Here is an 18362-nt window from a genome sequence, read left to right as displayed (position 1 = left end):
AGATTCCCGTTCCGATCTCCCTTCAAGACATGACTCCTGTATCCAGTTCCCTAGAACACCTAAGCTACGCTGAGAAGGCTAAGGACCACCTTCAGGTTCACACATCTCCATTTAGAAGTCTAACTGGCATCTTCAATTTCACCTTGCAAAAAGCTCTGTAGATTTCCCCAACAAATCATTTATCCCAGCTCCTCCATTTCAGCAATTGCCACACTATCCACGAAGCAGGCAGCCCCCCTGACTCTGTTATAAAGAAAGAAACCACCACCAGGTCTCGGTCGCAATCTTCTCTCCCCTGGTCGCCTGCGATGCCCCGCCTTTTTCAAACTGCCCGCCCCTCCCCAACTGCGCCAATGGCCCCGCTGGCGGCCCGCGCTGGGCTGCGGCTTCCCCTCGGAAGCATCCCGGGGCCCAGCACCGTCAGGGCAGTGATGGGGCCGAGGCAGCCCCGCCAGGCCGCGCGCCCCCCGCGGCCCCGCACACGCTGCCCGACCCGGCGGCCCTCCGCCGCTGCCCGGGCCTCCCCCAGGACGCGTCTCCCTCAGCCCGGCGCTGCGCGGCCCGCGCCCACCACCGCCCGGCCTGCAGTACCCGGACGAGGCGCAGGTGGTCGTCGGCCCACTGCGAGATCCGCGCCACCACGTTGGGCGCTGCTCGGTCCCGGCTGGGCGGCGGTGTGGCCGGGGCCGCAGGCTGCCCCGCCATGTTCCCGGCCTCCTGGGAGCCGGCGCCGCCTCCTCGACCGGGCGACAGGGGGCGCCGCTCTCCGCGGGCGGGCGGACGGCGGGATTCAAGCTCCTCCGGCTAGAGGGGGCGCCGCGCGAGCCAGCCTTCGGGTCGGGTCCTCAGCAACCAAGAAGCGGCCGCGGGCGGTCCTCCTGACCCGTTAGGAGACGTCTTTACTGTGAACCTCCAATATTTACACGAGGTTTTCCCACAGCGCAAGAGATCTCTGTCTTTCGGGGATGCGAGCTGCAGGATTACGGAGCATGCTGACGAGAGATGATCCATTCAACTCGCTTAACTCAGAGCCGTGTAGGTAGCATGTACCACACAAGAAAGAAGTTTGAAGTAGCCCATTCTTACACCTGCTCTCAAATATATTGAAATGTGTATTCCTTATATTTGAATTGTGTTTTCAAGTTGTCACAGTTGCTTCCTAAGCTAAATATCAGATGCTCTAAATCTATGATTAAATGTAGGGAGCTGACATACTAAACTTACTGTGGTAATCGTTTTGCAATAGAGTATGCATATATTAAAGCATTATAGTGTACACCTAAAACTAAAAAATGCTATGTCAATTATATATCCGTAAAAAAAAAGCAATACAGTTAGTGTATTTAAAAAAAAGAAGTCACAGGACAGTGTAATTATATTTGTGTAAAAAAGTTGTGTCTGAGCCATGAAAAGTTGTGCAAGAAATCCGTAACAGGGATGGCCCCTGGGTGGAGGGATTGTGGTAGGAATGGGAGGGAGGTTTCACTATCTACCAGCTCTAACAGAACATTTTGCAATGACAGAAATGTTCTATGTCACACTGTCCAATTTCATAGGTAATAGCCACATGTGGCTATTGTATGCTTGAGATGTAACTAGCATAACAGAGGAACTGAATTTTTATTAATTTTAATTTGTTTAAATGGTCACATTGGCTAACTTTATTTTTCTGGGCTCCAAAATCACAGCAGATGGTGATTGCAGTCATGAAATTAAAAGACACTTAACTCCTTGGAAGGAAAGTTATGACCAACCTACACAGCATACTATAAAGCAGACATCACTTTGTCAACAAAGGTCCCTCTAGTCAAGGTTATGGTTTTTCCAGTGGTCATGTATGGATGTGAGAGGTGGACTATAAAGAAAGCTGAGCATCAAAGAATTGATGCTTTTGAACTGTGGTGTTGGGAAAGACTCTTGAGAGTCCCTTGGACTGCAAGGAGATTCAACCAGTCCATCCTAAAGGAGATCAGTCCTGGGTGTTCATTGGAAGGACTGATGTTGAAGCTGAAACTCCAATACTTTGGCCACCTGAGGCAAAGAGCTAACTTATTTAAAAAGACCCTGATGCTGGGAAAGATTGAGGGCAGGAGGAGAAGGGGTTGACGGAGGATGAGATGGTTGGATGGCATCACCGACTCAATGGACATGGGTTTGGGTGGGCTCTGGGAGTTGGTGATGGACAGGGAGGCCTGGCATGCTGTGGTTCATGGGGTCGCAAAGAGTCGGACATGACTGAGCGACTGAACTGAACTAAACTGGTAGTCTCTGTCTCAAGACGTATCTTATACCCAGTACAATATGTTGCCAGCACTTATTCTTTAAAATTTTTAATTTATTTTTATTTATTTTTTGGCTGCACTGGGTCGTTGTTACTGCTCTTGGGCTTCTCGCTAGTTGTGGTGAGCATGAGCTCCTCTCTAGTTGAGGAGCGCAGGTTTCTCATTGCGGTGCCTTCTCTTGTTGCAGAGCACAGGCTCTAGGGCGCTCACAGGCCCAGTAGTCTTGGCCACCGGACCACCAGGGAAGTCCCCTCTCTGACCATCTGTTTTCACACACATCGAGTTCATCCCTGTCTTACAGCCTCTGCAAATACTGCTCCTTCTGTCTAGAATGTCCTGATCCCTCTTTCCTCTTCACCTCCCCGGCCCATCACTACCACCAAGCTGGCTCCTTATCCTTCAGACCTCAGTTTAAAGATCATATCCACAAAGAGGTCTTTTCTAAACCCTACCTCAGATAGGCCCAAACCATATACAACATAAAATTTAATGTGTAGTTTGATGGACTGGTAAGACTTCTCTTTTTATTCTCTTCCTTCCCCATTAGCCTGCAGGTCAGGCCCTATGTCTATGTACTAGTGTGTGTCTATGACTGAATAGCCAGTGCTGAGTGTATTTCCTGATACAGAGAAGAATCTTCCAAGTATTAATTGCATAAGAGAGAATCTCTTCCATATTCTGCACAGCAAAATCTCTACCTCTCTTCTCTCCACTTCTATCTTGTCCTCATCTTCCTTCTTTCCATTCCCTCCCGTTCTCTTTCAGACCAGTTCAGTACTACAGTCACTAGGGAGTGCAGAAGTAGTAACTTGAAGAATTAAAGACCAGTAAAGGTAATTACATAAGCAAATACAAGATACGCGTACAAATATATTTTTGTTTCTAATTCTTTCCTTCTCCTGTATGAGTCAAAATACAACTGGATAAAGCAATAATACAAACTGTATTGAGGGCCTATAATATATAAAGATATTTCTGTGACAAAAAATAGCAGAAAGGAGGGAGGAAGGAACAGAATTATATTGGAGCAAAGTTTTTGTAGAATAGTGACTGAATTGTGCACTTTACTACAGGTAAATTATAACTTGATTTTTAAAAAAATAGGGTAGGAGGGAGGAGTTTGAATAGTATAATACTTCTTGTAGAAATTAGGAGCCCTGGAAACTCAATTCAGTTATTAGGCAGTGATCAGTAAATGTAGTCTAACTAGGTCTTATGTTTGGAATGCAGTTTGGGAACCAAAAAGTTGTTCAAGAACTTATACAACTCTATTGAGGCAGCCACCAACATGGTTCTCTTCTCCTCAGGATCAGAAGTTCATTAGTCTCTATGAATGTTTAATTTATCCCTAGTAACTCAGTTTCTGTCTCATTGTGTATTTCTCTTAACAGTATAACACACACTTAGTACCTCTCCCACATAACCTCCAACTGTAATTGGTCCAAGCATTATCATTCCTATCAAGAGAAGTTTTCAGGCCAAGCCACCTACTAGACTGATAGCTGGTCTATAAAGTGGCTTTCAGTCAGAGGCTCACTTCTCTAGCACAGTCAGCTGGAGTCTGTATGACAAGGTTTAGTGGTTAAAAACATGGCCACTTAAGCTTAAGAAAAAAGCCATAGTTGCTTTGCTATGCCTGGGGCTCTTGGCATAGCATTCTCCCTCAGAAGGGGATGTGGGAAACATATAAAAGATAAAAACCTCCTCTCCAGAGCATTCTCCTAAATAAAATTACTGTCTGCTCAATTTTTTCATAGCCCCTTTTTGCTCAATAAATTATGATCCTCTAAAGGAAAAGACATGTCAAGAAATTTCTATTCTTTCCACAGTGTACATTTTGAAGAAAAGATAGTAAGTTCGCTGAATCAAAGAATAAAAATAAGAATCAGGGCTTCCTTGATGGCTCAGTGGTAAAGAACCCGCCTGCCAAAGCAGGAGACACAGGTTCGATCCTTGGTCCTTGAAGACCCCACATGCGGCAGAGCAACCAAGCCCGTGGGCCTCAACTAGTCAGCCCATGCTCTAGAGACCGGAAGCCACGACTGAGATCCTGTGCTGAAACTACTGAAGGCAGAACACTTTCGAGCCTGTGCTCCACAGCAAGGGAAGCTACCTCACTTAGAAGCCCACAACTAGAGAAAAGCCCGTGCAGAAACGAAGACCCAGTACAGTCAATAAACCAAGAAATAAAGTTATTTAAAAAATAAATAAGAATTAAAGACCACAACCACCATGACAAGGACACTGTATGAATACATTTCTGCAACGTCACGTGTAATCTTTATACTACATCAAGTTCAAGAATTAAATACTCTCATGGTATTTTCCTATTTATAGAACAGTGTTCTGCCATCCCACTCTATCATGTAATAAGCTTAATTTAGACAATGAGATCGTAAAACTCTAAAATGTTTGCCTCCTGGGGTTATCACTGCAGTCCTTAGCTCTTATTAAATTTACATGCACTGTTTACTTTCACTTCTGGGCATTAATCTGGCAATTAAATCTCTAGAAGTAACTTCTGGCAGATCATTGCAAATGATATACAGATGAAATCTTTATTATATTAATATATAGCCCCAAGTTTAGCCTTTGTGGTAGGACCATATTTATTTTATTGACTTCTTGTTTAAGAAGAGAGAGTTACTTTCTCTACTTCGAATAAGAGAAACAGTCCTCCCAGTGTAAATGTTTGAGGTAGAAATGAGAGGGAAAGGAACCTCACCAAATAATCAGACTAGGAATCTCAGACACTGGAAAATAGCCCCAGTGAAGTTTTAAGAATCACATCATCAGGGGTTTGTGACTCTTTGCTAATGCTTCTATTCCTACCTGACCTTGGATTTCTCTTCTTCCATTCACACTTTCCTTCACATCATGAAATTAACTTTCTTACCCTCGTCTCTATCACTAGGGTGAACATACAATTTACGATCAAAACCATGATATTTTTCAGTATTAAAACAAAACTCTAGGAATAATTTTGCTGGCAGCTTCCCCGGTGGCTCAGTCCTAAAGAATCCACCTGCGAATGAAGGAAACACAGGTTTGATCCTTAGTCTCAAAAGATCCCACATCTCAAGGAGCAACTAAGCCCATGTGCCACAACTAGGGAGCCTGTGCACTAAAGCCCAGGAGCCACAACTACCGAAGCCCAAGCACCTAGAGCCCCTGATCCACAAGAGAAGCCTATGCACGCAACTAGAGTGTAGCTCCCACTTGCCACAACTAGAGAAACCCCGCATGCAACAAAAGAGGATCCAATGCAGTCAAAAATAAATAAAATTATAAAAAAATAAATTTTGCTGGGACAGCAAGCATAAACTTGTATTGTACAAATGCAGGAAATTAAGTAGCCTTATCATCTGCCTCACAATTTACACCTAACACAGTCTCTGTATCCTTACATCTACAGCTTACTTGCTGCAGCAAGTCTCTGGGATCTGCACAGCCTCCACTCAACGCCTCCAGGTCAATAACAAGGCCAATCTGAGCACAATCTGAGTGGAAATATACCAGACCTGCTCAGGGTGGAAAGATGTTATTCACAGAGAAAATTAGATAACTTAGGCTTTAGTATACAGCAGGAGATGGGAAAACACTTGTGAATCTTACAGATGTGGAACAAGGAAAGCAGAATATAAGGTTAGTGAGCATCCTGGGGAAGAAATCTAGAGCCAGGTTATTAAATATTATTATTTTACTTATATATATATATATATATATATATATATATATATATATATATATATATTTAGCTGTGCTAGGTCTTCATTGTGGTGCAGACTTTTTCTCTAGTTGCAGAGAGCAGGGGCCACTTGCCAATTGCGGTGCGAGGGCCTCCCATCGCACCGGCTTCTCCTGAAGCAGAGCGCGGGCTCTAGGGCGCGTGCGATTCAGTAGCTGCGGTACGTGGGTTCAGCAGTTGTGGCTCCCCGGGCTCTAGAGCATCAGCTCTAATTGTGATACAGGGGCTTAACTGCTCTCAGCATGTGGGATCTTCCTGGACCAGCGATCTAATCTGTATCGCCTACACTGGCATGCAAATTTTTACCTCTGAGCCACCAGGGAACCTCCTAGAGCCAAATCTACTACACAAGTGGGACGGATCTTTAAAGGCAAGGACACAATGGCAGCCTATAGTAAATGAAGCAGAGATGCTAAACTGCCTCGGCAGAGTGCAGAAGAATGGATTCAAAAAAGGACTAAAATGTTAGAATGGAGTTACTACACAAAACCAGAGAATCCACAATCTCAATATGTTTTCTGGATACTACTTGGAAGAAAAATAGATGCTAAACACCAATAGTCATTAGGGAAATGCAAATTAAACCACAAGAGCTTGTTGTCCAAAATTATACACATCCAAATACTCTGTGTGTGTGCGCATATGTTACACCTATATATGTATGAACTGCAACAAACAAAAAGAACAGGGACATAATTTCAAATTGAAGTCAGTTATTATTCTTACACACTACTATGTTAAGTGGAAAATAGACGGTTAAACAGCTGTCCCGTCAGGAATTAGAAATGGCAGAGGAACCAGAGATCAAATTGCCAACATGTGTTGGATCATAGAAAAAGCAGGAGAGTTCCAGAAAAACATTTACTTCTGCTTTACCGACTATGCCAAAGCCTTTGACTGTGTTCAGTTCAGTTCAGTAGCTCAGTTGTGTACAACTCTGCGACCCCATGGACTGCAGCACGCCAGGCCTCCCTGTCCATCACCAACTCCTGGAGTTTACTCAAACTAATGCCCACTGAGTCCATGATGCCACCCAACCATCTCATCCTCTGTCATCCCCTTCTCCTCCTGCTTTCAATCTTTCCCAGCATCAGGGTCTTTTCAAATGAGTCAGCTCTTCACATCAGGTGGCCGAAGTATTGGAGTTTCAGCTTCAGCATCAGTCCTTCCAGTGAATATTCAGGACTGATTTCCATTAGGATGGACTGGTTGGATCTCCTTGCTGTCCGAGGGACTCTCAAGTTCAAAAGCAGTGAAACTCTCAACACACTTCGAAAGTGTGGGGCTGGCAGGTGGCCCGGACCTGGGTTTTGGTTTCCCCTGAAATGGTGGGATTCCCCGCCCCCCATCAGGTAACCTGGAGCCAGCCAATCAACATGCGCCTAGCAAGAAAAAGGGAACCTATCAGGGGAAAGCTGAAAAGCCCTCGAACGCCCAAGTTTGAAAAAAGCCCTCCAAGGTTTGGGCCAATAAGATTACTTTGCAAACATGTAACCAATCTGCTTAAGCCAGCTCCCAACTGCTTATGCACACCTTATAAATTGGGTAACAGCTTGGGCTCAGCGCTCTCTGATCCCGTACCACTGCGTTGGACGTGCGGCGGGAGCCCTGACTCGAGTCAGCAATAAACTTCCCTTTTTTTGCGAGTTGCATTGTCTTGGAAGCCTTCTCTCTTCCTGCTCAGGGATTCGGACATCGGGCATAACAAAAAGCATCAATTCTTTGGTGCTCAGCTTTTTTTATGGTCCAACTGTCACATCCATACATGACTACTGGAAAAACCATAGTTTTGACTAGACAGACCTTTGCTGGCAAAGTAATGTCTCTGCTTTTTAATAAGCTGTCTAGGTTGGTCATAACTTTTCTTCCAAGGAGCACACGTCCTTTAATTTCATGGCTGCAGTCACCATCTGCAGTGATTTGGGAGCCCCCCAAAATGAAGTCTGTCACTGTTTCCATTGTTTCCCCATCTACTTGCCATGAAGTGATTGGACCAGACGCCATGATCTAAGTTTTCTGAATATTGACTGTGTAGATCACAACAAACTGGAAAATTCAGAAAGAGATCGGAATACTAGACCACCTTACCTACCTCCTGATAAATCTGTATGCAGGTCAAGAAGCAACAATTAGAACCAGACATGGAACAACAGACTGGTTCCAAACTGGGAAAGGAGTACGTCACAGCTGTGTGTTGTCACCCTGCTTATTTAACTTGTATGCAGGGTATATCATGTGAAATGCTGGACTGGATGAATCACTAGCTGGAATCAAGACTGCCAGGAGAAATATCAATAACCTCAGATACGCAGATGACACACCCTTATGGCAGAAAGGAAAGAGGAACTAAAGAGCATCTTCATGAAAGTGAAAGAGGAAAGTGAAAAGGCTGACTTAAAACTCAATATTCAGAAAACAAAGATCATGGTATCTGGTCTCATCGCTTCATGGCAAATAGATGGGGAAACAGTGACAGACTATTTTTCTGGTATTCCCATCTCTTTCAGAATTTTCCAGTTTGTTGTGATCCACACAGTCAAAGGCTTTGGCAAAGTCAGTAAAGCAGAAGTAGATGTTTTGCTGGAACCCTCTTGCTTTTTTGATGATTCAACAGATGTTGGCAATTTGATTTCTCGTTCCTCTGCCTTTTCCAAATCCAGCTTGAACACTGGAAAGTTCTCGGTTCATGTACTGTTGAAGCCTAGCCTGGAGAATTTTGAGCATTACTTTGCTAGCATGTGAAATAAGTGCAATTGTGAGGTAGTTTGAACATTCTTTGGCACTGTCTTTCTTTGGGATTGGAATGAAAACTGAGCTTTTCCAGTCCTATGGCCACTGCTGAGTTTTCCAAATTTGCTGGCATATTGAGTGCAGCACATTCACAGCATCATCTTTTAGGATTTGAAATAGCTCAACTGGAATTCCATCACCTCCACTAGCTTTGCTTGTAGTGATGTTTGCTAAGGCCCACTTCACTTCACACTCCAGGATGTCTGGTTTTAGTGAGTGTTCACACCACTGCGGTTATCTGGGTCATTAAGACCTTTTTTGTATACTTCTGTGTATTCCTGCCACCTTCTTAATATCTTCTGCTTCTCTTAGGTCCATACCGTTTCTGTCCTTTATTGTGCCCATTTTTGCATGAAATATTTCCGTGGTATCTCTAACAGGTCTTTAGATAGTTAGATATTTTTAGGAACTGATTTCATGATCCTAATCCTTGCATCTTTTTATATCTGTTAGTCAGTTGCTCAGTTGTGTCCAATTGTTTGCAATTCCATGGACTGTAGCCTGTCAGGCTCCTCTCTCCATGGAATTCCCCAGGCAAGAATACTGGAATGGGTTGCCATTTCCTTCTCCAGGGGATCTTCCCAACTCAGGGATCTCACATGGTAGGCAGATTCTTTACTATCTGAGCCACCAGGGAAGCCTTTCATATCAGGAAAATCACTCAATCCCTTGATGGTGACATCAGCTCCTTGTGACTAGCAGAAAACCTTTGGTGAAGCATTTGATTGCACTGACCTCCCCCTTCACTGAAAGCTTGCATACTGACCTTTCCCAACTGCCTACTTGGAGCAGCTATCTGAGGTGCTGTATCCCAGGCTGCAGTCTCATTTTGCCCCAAATAAAACTTAACCCTCAACTCTCAACTTGGGTGTCTTTTTTAGTCAATGAAATCAAAATACCTGGAAAAAGTTTGACTTCTGTCCCCACTCCAATGGATTCTAAATTTTATCTCATATCCTTTTCTCCAAGTTCAGAGAATGATATGTCTCATCTGGCTACAACTCTTATCCCTGTCAAATAATTATCCTCATTAAAGGTCACTTTTAGGAGGAAAAGTATTTAAAGAATAAGAGATAGCATGAACAAAAAACATAAAAAGGGAAATGGAATATTGGCTCAAGAATGAGGAGTTCTCTTTCATGAGGAAGTGAGTTATCATCTGGGAGGCAAAGTTCAGCAAGATTCTGCTGCTGCTAGGTCGCTTCAGTCGTGTGTCCGACTCTGTGCGACCCCATAGATGGCAGCCCACCAGGCTCCCCTGTCCCTGGGATTCTCCAGGCAAGAACACTGGAGTGGGTTGCCATTTCCTTCTCCAGTGCATGAAAGTGAAAAGTGAAAGTGAAGTCGCTCAGTCGTGTCTGACTCTTCATGACCCCATGGACTGCAGCCTACCGGGCTCCACTGTCCATGGGATTTTTCCAGGCGAGTACTGGAGTGGGGTGCCATTGCCTTAGGTGGTCTCCTAATCTGGTCCTTTAATTGTGCCTCAGGTGGTTTCCTTGCTATCCCTCCTTTGATTGGCATTAACAACTGTTCTGCCATTTGGAATGGAGAGAAGGTCATGGAGGGTGGAGTCTTGCTCTAAAAAATGAGGGACAAAAAGGCCTCTGTGCCCAGGAGCCCCACAGGGCCCTGCTCAGCATCAATTTCTTTTTTTTCAACTCATAGTCAGTTGTTTCTGCTTCTGCAGTAATTTTCATTTTCCAGTTTACAGGGTCTCATTTCTTCCACATAAACCTTACAATTTTTGCCTCAACTCATACTTCACTACTGATATACTTTTATAAATTTACAATTTCCTTTCCTCTAAAGGACTGGACTTTTATTATTTTTATTATTATTATTATTATAACCATAAATTGAATTACTTAGATAATTTGCCCCATTTAGGCTAGACAAAAACATAAAAGGAAACATTTAATCACTTGAGACTGAACCTTCTAAGACACAGGTTTTCATAACCACAGGCCTCTGACCATAATATAACCAAAAAATGTGAATTAAGCAGAATTCAATTTCAATAGAAACTTGAAAGTTTCAATTTCAAGAAACGTACATGTATGTTAAGTTATATTTATCCACATTGTACTGAATGTACTCACAAAGTTTCTGGAGCAGGACTTAATTATTACTTTTAATAACTACACCGGTTTCCCACACTCCAATTTTCAATTCTCACCTGTGGAATGACTGATAAGAGCCAGATTGATAACAGTTATAAAAGCCGACTTATAACAGGCTTAGCACTATAGAGGAGGAACTTCAAAATATGAATTCGGGGTCCTGTGAAAGACAGCTGTATGGAAGCTCTCCTCTCTTCCAGAAAAAGGAAGATATATCATATCTCCTTAATTTAACCAAATTCTCCTTGGGAAGGATCCTAGACTCTTATCCTTTGGAATGTAAATATATGTCTTTAGTGGGAAGACAAGACTTGGGTCTCCAGATTTACAGCCCAGAGCTGTCTCCACGGTCTTCATTGTCACCCCCCCCTTGAACTGTGCCTAGTAGAGATGTAAACATCTGTGTTATGGACTGAATTGTGTCTTTCCAAAGTTCTTATGTTTAAGTACTAACTTCCAGTATGACTGTATTTAGAGATAGGGCCTTTCAATTCAGTTCAGTTCAGTTCAGTCGCTCAGTCGTGTCCAACTCTTTGGGACCCCATGGACAGCAGCACACCAGGCATCCCTGTCCATCACCGACTCTGGGCTCCCAGAGCTTGGGCCTCCACAGAGGTAAATAAGGTTGTTAAGTCATGAGGGTGGGGGTCTTATTCAATAGAACTGGTGTCCTTGTCATGAGGGTGGGGGTCTTATTCAATAGAACTGGTGTCCTTGTAAGAGGAAGCGGCATCTGGGATGTTTACACACGGAGGAAAGGTCATGTGAAGACAGCAGGAAGGTGGCAGTTTCCAAACCAAGCAGAGACCGGAGGAGAAACCAAACCTACCACCACTTTGATCTTAGACTTCCAGCCTCCACAACTGTGAGAAAATTAATTTCCTTTGTTTAAGCCTGTAATCCACAGTATTTTGTTAAGGCAGCCCTAGCAAACTAATATATTCTGGATGGTTTCTATCTATTTAAGTCACGATTTAACTTTCATGACTTCTCTTTGAGCCCAGGTCCCAAGTCTGAGTAAAACTGGTTCAGAAAGCTCTAACTGCAGAAACAAAACATTTTATCTACAGTCCCACACTGTCCTTTAAAGAAATTTTCAAAACTATGACTACTAAAGAAGCCACATCCATACACAAATGTGTCAAAGGAAATTCTATATATTTTCAAACTGTCCATATATTTTACCTTCTCTTGAAGGAAAAGTGTTATGCCTCCGCCTATCTTCCACTTGCCTGGGTTACTAACAGTACAATCAACACTGCAGGCTGACTTCATAAAAACAGAGAAAAAGAAATGTGGTGTAAGTGCATATCTCTTGAAGTCACTGTATTTGCTTTTAATTATATAATGCCAAGCTAGTGTACTTTTGACATGAATGAAAGTAAACTTAGCTAATACTTAATAAAAATGAAAGCAATCTTTCATTATTTTATATTTTAGAGACTGTTAAGCAATCATTTTGAGCATTAAATCACTCTTTAAAGTATGGAGAATTTATTTCAAATGTACTATAAATATTTAAATACTGCACAAATATCTAACTTTAATGCACTTCTTTTAATAAATAAGCCAAACAAACATTTTACATGTACTTAAATAATGCTATCAAAACTAATGCTAGATCTTCCAAAAGTGATAATTAAAATGATTTTGGACCGTGCATTTTTAACTCAAAACTGTACACAGGTACAGTGATTACATAACAGCCTCGACAAAGGTGGCTTTTTCAAAACTGAGTAATTTTTTCAACTTTACACTAATCCTTGCAAAGGCACTATCAGAGGACAGTAGATACAACTTATCAATGTAACTTGACAACCGTAATCTACCAGTTATCAAATATGTTTCACTTTTTAACATATCCAAATTTTGCCCCAATTTCATATTTTCCTAATTGTATAGTTGCTTGTGATAAAAACTTTCAATTTCATTAACTATAAGGCTATAAAAAGTCACTTTGATGAAGTTAAGAATAGACTTTAATACTCATTCTATAACAGTGACTCAATTTAGGTGATATAATTATTCATATAGAATAATAATTTTTATTAATAGAATAATAATTTTATAATAGTGACTTATTTATTGAAATCAAGGTGCTAAATTTTAGATACTTAGGATAACTCCCTAAGAATTATACCAAAATCTTGTTCATTTCAAACATGCTACTTAATCATTATTCTTCACACAAAATTATTATAAAAAGTTCTACCTACATTGATAATATAAAACTATTAAAATGTGGCAACCTTTTCCTCTGTGCCTCAAGACTTCTTATAAATTATGCAAGTTAATATTGCTGATTTATTAAGATGATCTTTTAAGCATTTTTTAAAAAGAAGAACTATAATTAATCATAAAATTTTCATCCTGGGACTTCCCTGGTGGTCCAGTGATTAAAACTCCATGCTTCCACTGCAGGGGGAGTCTGTTTGATCCCTGATCAGGGAACTAAAATACCACACACTGCACAGTGTGGCCAAAAATAAATAAATAATAAACAAATACATTAATTTAAATAAATAAAATTTCATTCTGCTACATAAACCTATTTTTTCCAAAAAAAAAAGTCTGCTCCCCCCAAGGTAAAAAACAAAACAACAAACAGACCTCCTTAAAAACAATATCCAACAAAATTTCTCTTAGCTTAAGGAAGAGGACATGAGTCCTGTACATTAACTATTCTGCTCTGATATAGGATTTGCTTCTATCAAAACACAATTCCAGGAAGGAATGTTAGTATGCCCATTCTACCTTGCTAACAATTTAGAGGACTAAAATGAAGACTCTAATAGACTCTAATAGTAGTTTTAACAGGTAAAAAATGGAATGGCTCTCCATCTCAGACTAAATAGCAATTACATTATAAAATTAGCACTGTCAAATTAGGCAAAGGTTAAACTAAAGTGGAAAAGTACCTACCACACATACTTTAAATCTTCTAAGAGAAAATCGAATCATTATACCTTACTATCTACCAAAGACACTGGTTTTAAAAAAAGTAGTTACAATGTAGTATAACATCTTCCCTTCTATAACTAAAATGGCTGTTAAATACATTAATCCTATATTATGAACTATTTTCCAAGTTTACTTTCTTTAATACTAAAGTAAAAAATATTTTAGCAAAGCTAAAGTAATGCTCAAAATTCTCCAAGCTAGGCTTCAACAGTACATGAACCATGAACTTCCAGATGTTCAAGCTGGATTTATAAAAGGCAGAGGAACCAGAGATCAAATTGTCAATATCTGTTGGATCATGAAAAAAGAAAGAGAGTTCCAGGAAAATATCTACTTCTGCTTTATTGACTATGCCAAAACCTTTGACTATGTGGATCACAACAAACTGTGGAAAATTCTGAAAGAGATACGAATACCAGACCACCTTATCTGCCTCCTGATAAATCTGTATGCAGGTCAAGAAGCAACAGTTAGAATTGGACATGGAACAACAGACTGGTTCCAAACTGGGAAAAGAGTATGTCAAGCCTGTAGTATATTGTCACCCTGTTTAACTTATATGCAGAGTACATCATGCGAAATGCTGGACTGGATGAAGCACTAGCTGGAATCAAGACTGTCAGGAGAAATATCAATAACCTCAGATATGCAGATGACACCACCATTATGGCAGGAAGTGAAGAAGAACTAAAGAGCCTCTTGATGAAAGTGAAAGAGGAGAGTGAAAAAGTTGGCTTAAAATTTAACATTCAAAAAACAAAGATCATGGCATCCAGTCTCATCACTTCATGGCAAATAGATGTGGTAACAATGGAAATAGTGAGAGACTTTATTTTCTTGGTCTCCAAAATCACTGCAGATGGTGACTGCAGCCACGAAATTAAAAGACGCTTGCTCCTTGGTAGAAAAGCTATGACCAACCTAGACAGCATATTAAAAAGTAGAGACAACTTTGCCAACGAAGGTCTGTCTTAGTCAAAGCTATGGTTTCTTCAGTAGTCATGTATGGATGTGAGAGTTGGATTCTGAAGAAAGCTGAGCACCAAAGAATTGATGCTTTTGAACTGTGGTGTTGGAGAACACTCTTCAGAGTCTCTTGGACAGCAAGGAGATCCAACCAGTCAATCCTAAAGGAAATCAGTCCTGAATATTCATTGGAAGGACTGATTAAGCTAAGGCTGAAACTCCAATACTTTGGCCACCTGATGCAAAGAACTGACTCATTGGAAAAGACCCTGATGCTGGGAAAAACTGAAGGGAGGAGTGGGTACAACAGAGAATGAGATGGGTGGATGGCATCACTGACTCAATGGACATAAGTCTGAACAAGCTTTGGGAGCTAGTGAAGGAAGGGTAACCTGGAGTGCTGCATCCATACAGTCGCAGAGTTGGACACAACTGAGTGACTGAACTGAACTGAAACACATTTTGGAAATCTGCATAGAATGTTCATCAGGTTGGTTTATTTTTATTTTTTTAGCAAGGTCTGACAAATATTACTCATTATTTCAAATATGTGAAACAACATGATGTCCCAAAACACAAAGACCTGGTCTTATGTTATATTAAATAAAGATCTCAACCATTTAGTATAAAATAACATACTTTTTAGGGATTTCTGTTAACAAGGCAAAATTGTTTATAGGAAAAAAAGGATTACATGACTAAGATGTGTCTTTGGTGGAATGAATCCATCCTTATGTCCTTCTACCAGTAATATCTTGTCTGCTGTAATCCCTTCAAGATTCCAGTTCAGTACTACACAGAGACTTTCCAGGTTTTGTGCATCTTAAAAAGATGCTCAGCTCAAGAGTTGAGTTTTATTTAGGGCAAAATGAGGCCTGCAGCTCAGGAGGCAGCATCTCAGATAGCTCTGAGAGACTGCTCCAAAGCAGCAGTGGGGGAAGGTCAATCTATAAGGTTATGGTGAAGGGTGAGTTCAATACCATTAAACACTCATTTTACAAACTGTTTTTCAGTCATGAGGATATGATGTCACCCTGAAGGGATTTACTGCTTCTCTAGTTATGGGGAGATGAAAGGATTGAGATCATAAAATCTGTTCCTAAAAACATCCAACTATCTAAAGATCCCTCCCATCAGATTCCCTGGAGCACAGAGGCCTCATTCCACCCTGAACTCTCTCAGGGGTTGTTGAAGGTCAATGGCTATAGCAGCCGGAGGTTTAATCTCTGTACAGGCAGATGGCAAATGCCTTTGTTGTTCAGTCATTGGCAATGCTCTTGGTAAGTGCCAATTCGTAGCTGACATTTTCATCACAGATTTTTCTTTTAACATTATCTTCAGAATGCTTTACACAATTAGTTTTACAACTATTATCTCAAATATACGTTTAAAATCCATTGTATAGCCCATATTCAATAAGGCCATGGCTTTAACATTTTTTGGATCACAGACCATTTACAATTTTAATAAGAACTCTCTAGAAAAATTAAAAGTTACATATCCGGAGTTCTGAAGCAGTACAGGACTTTCAAGGCCCCACTGTCATCTGTTTAGGATAAAAACCTTGTCAAAACAGGATGAAATCAAACCATAGGCTTGGCTCTCAGAGTTTAACTTTTTCTTTTGCTAGCTGAGCAGTTTGCAGGATCTTGGTCCCCGACCACAGATTGTGCCCAGGGCCTCAGTAGGGAAAGCGTGGAGACCTAACTACTGGACCATCAGGGAATTCTCTCAAAGGTTAAATATTTTTTAAAATAGAAAAATCTGTTTTAAGTATTAAACAAATTTTTATGATTGAGATAAAATTAAAATACTTACAAAGGAGGAAGTTTTTAGTTTTAGTCTTATAAGAACTTTTTAAACTTTTCTTTGATTCAAACCTGTTGCAACCAATGTGCAAATGGATGTGTATATAGTATGTATTTATATACATATATATGTATTTATATCCAAGTGAAAGAGGAGAGTGACAAAGTTGGCTTAAATCTCAACATTCAGAAAACTAAGATCATGGTATCCGGTCCCATCACTTCATGGCAAATAGATGGAGAATCAGTGGAAACAGTGGCTGACTTTATTTTTCTGGGCTCCAGAATCACTGCAGATGGTGATTGCAGCCATGAAATTAAAAGACACTTACTCCTTGGAAGGAAAGTTATGACCAACCTAGACAGCTTATTAAAAAGCAGAGACATCACTTTGTCAACAAAGGTCTGCTATGGTTTTTCCAGTGGTCATGAATGGATGTGAGAGTTGGACTATAAAGAAAGCTGAACGCCGAAGAATTGATGCTTTTGAACTGTGGTGTTGGATAAGACTCTTCAGAGTCCCTCAGAGAGCAAGGAGATCCAACTGGTCCATCCTAAAGGAGATTAGTCCTGAGTGTTCATTGGAAGGACTGATGTTGAAGCTGAAACTCCAATACTTTGGCCACGTGATATGAAGAGCTGACTCATCTGAAAAGACCCTGATGCTGGGAAAGGTTGAAGGCAGGAGGAGAAGGAGACGACAGAGGATGAGATGGTCGGATGGCATCATCGACCCAATGGACATGGGTCTGAGTCAACTCCAGGAGTTGGTGATGGACAGGGAGGCCTGGCATGCTGCAGTTCATGGGGTTGCAAAGAGTTGGACACGACTGAGCGACTGAACTGATACTGATATTCAATATTAGCCAGTAAATATATAATTCATTGGAAGGATTAATGCTGAAGCTGAAACTCCAATACTTTGGCCACCTGATGTGAAGAACTGACTCACTAGAAAAGACCCTGATGCTGGGAAAGACTGAAGGTGGGAGGAGAAGGGGATGACAGAGGATAAGATGGTTGGATGGCAACACCGATTCAAGACATGAATTTGAGTAAGCTCCGGGAGTTGGTGATGGACAGGGAAGACTAGAGTTCTGCAGTCCACAGGGTCGCAAAGAGTCAGACACAACTGAGTGACTGAACTGAACTGAAATATATAATTCATTAACGGGAGGAGTTAATGGTTCATACTTGAGGATAGAGTTTATCAGGATCTATTAATCTATTAGTATGTCTCTATTAATATAAGGAAAAACACTTATACACAAAAATAGGCAGTATTTTCTAGTAGATTTACAACAAACAGATCCTCACATTCAGGTCGATCATTTATAAGATGCCATCAGTGATCAGTGTATAAACATTGATATTAACAAGTCATTTCTGACATATATTACAAGCATGTATCCAAATACCCAAATGACTATAACTCAAAGCATGAGTTCATTTACTGAGCAAATGCAAAGAATGGCTTTCACCCTATAGCTAAGGCTTAAATCACCTTATAGCTAAGGCTTAAAATACACTTTAAAACTTCAAGTCCTAACGATCTGTAAACTTAAAGTACGTTTATGTATAATTTGTAACAATATGAGGAAAAAATAAAGGTAATTATGGTGATGTGTCTTAATCCAAAAGTTAAAAATCAAAATACATTTCACATGAGGACTAAGTGAGTTTT

At 41.0% G+C, this 18362-nt stretch overlaps 2 protein-coding genes across 4 annotated transcripts in view; both read right to left on the bottom strand.

Moving 5' to 3' along the window:
- PLCH1 (phospholipase C eta 1) overlaps positions 1 to 674 on the bottom strand; it is a 260884-nt gene extending 260210 nt beyond the window's left edge. The window contains exon 1 of the mRNA XM_070466543.1: positions 592 to 674. The gene's annotated coding sequence lies outside the window, so the exon portion shown is untranslated. The remainder of the gene's footprint in view (positions 1 to 591) is intronic.
- C4H3orf33 (chromosome 4 C3orf33 homolog) overlaps positions 1 to 12273 on the bottom strand; it is a 42192-nt gene extending 29919 nt beyond the window's left edge. Inside the window, exon 1 of one of the 3 annotated variants that reach the window (XM_070466551.1) lies at positions 12129 to 12273. In XM_070466551.1, the coding sequence (XP_070322652.1) occupies positions 12129 to 12218 (90 nt within the window). In that variant the 5' untranslated portion in view covers positions 12219 to 12273. Of the gene's footprint in view, positions 1 to 142; positions 499 to 591; positions 723 to 12128 lie in introns of those variants that run through there. The other 2 variants (XM_020897304.2, XM_070466552.1) reach the window with 2 other exon arrangements.
- Positions 12274 to 18362: the final 6089 nt, after the last annotated feature.

Source organism: Odocoileus virginianus, chromosome 4, assembly GCF_023699985.2.
Source record: "Odocoileus virginianus isolate 20LAN1187 ecotype Illinois chromosome 4, Ovbor_1.2, whole genome shotgun sequence".
Lineage (NCBI taxonomy): Eukaryota > Metazoa > Chordata > Mammalia > Artiodactyla > Cervidae > Odocoileus > Odocoileus virginianus.
Note: the sequence above shows the minus strand (reverse complement) of the source record. Positions and strands in the feature narration are given on the sequence as shown.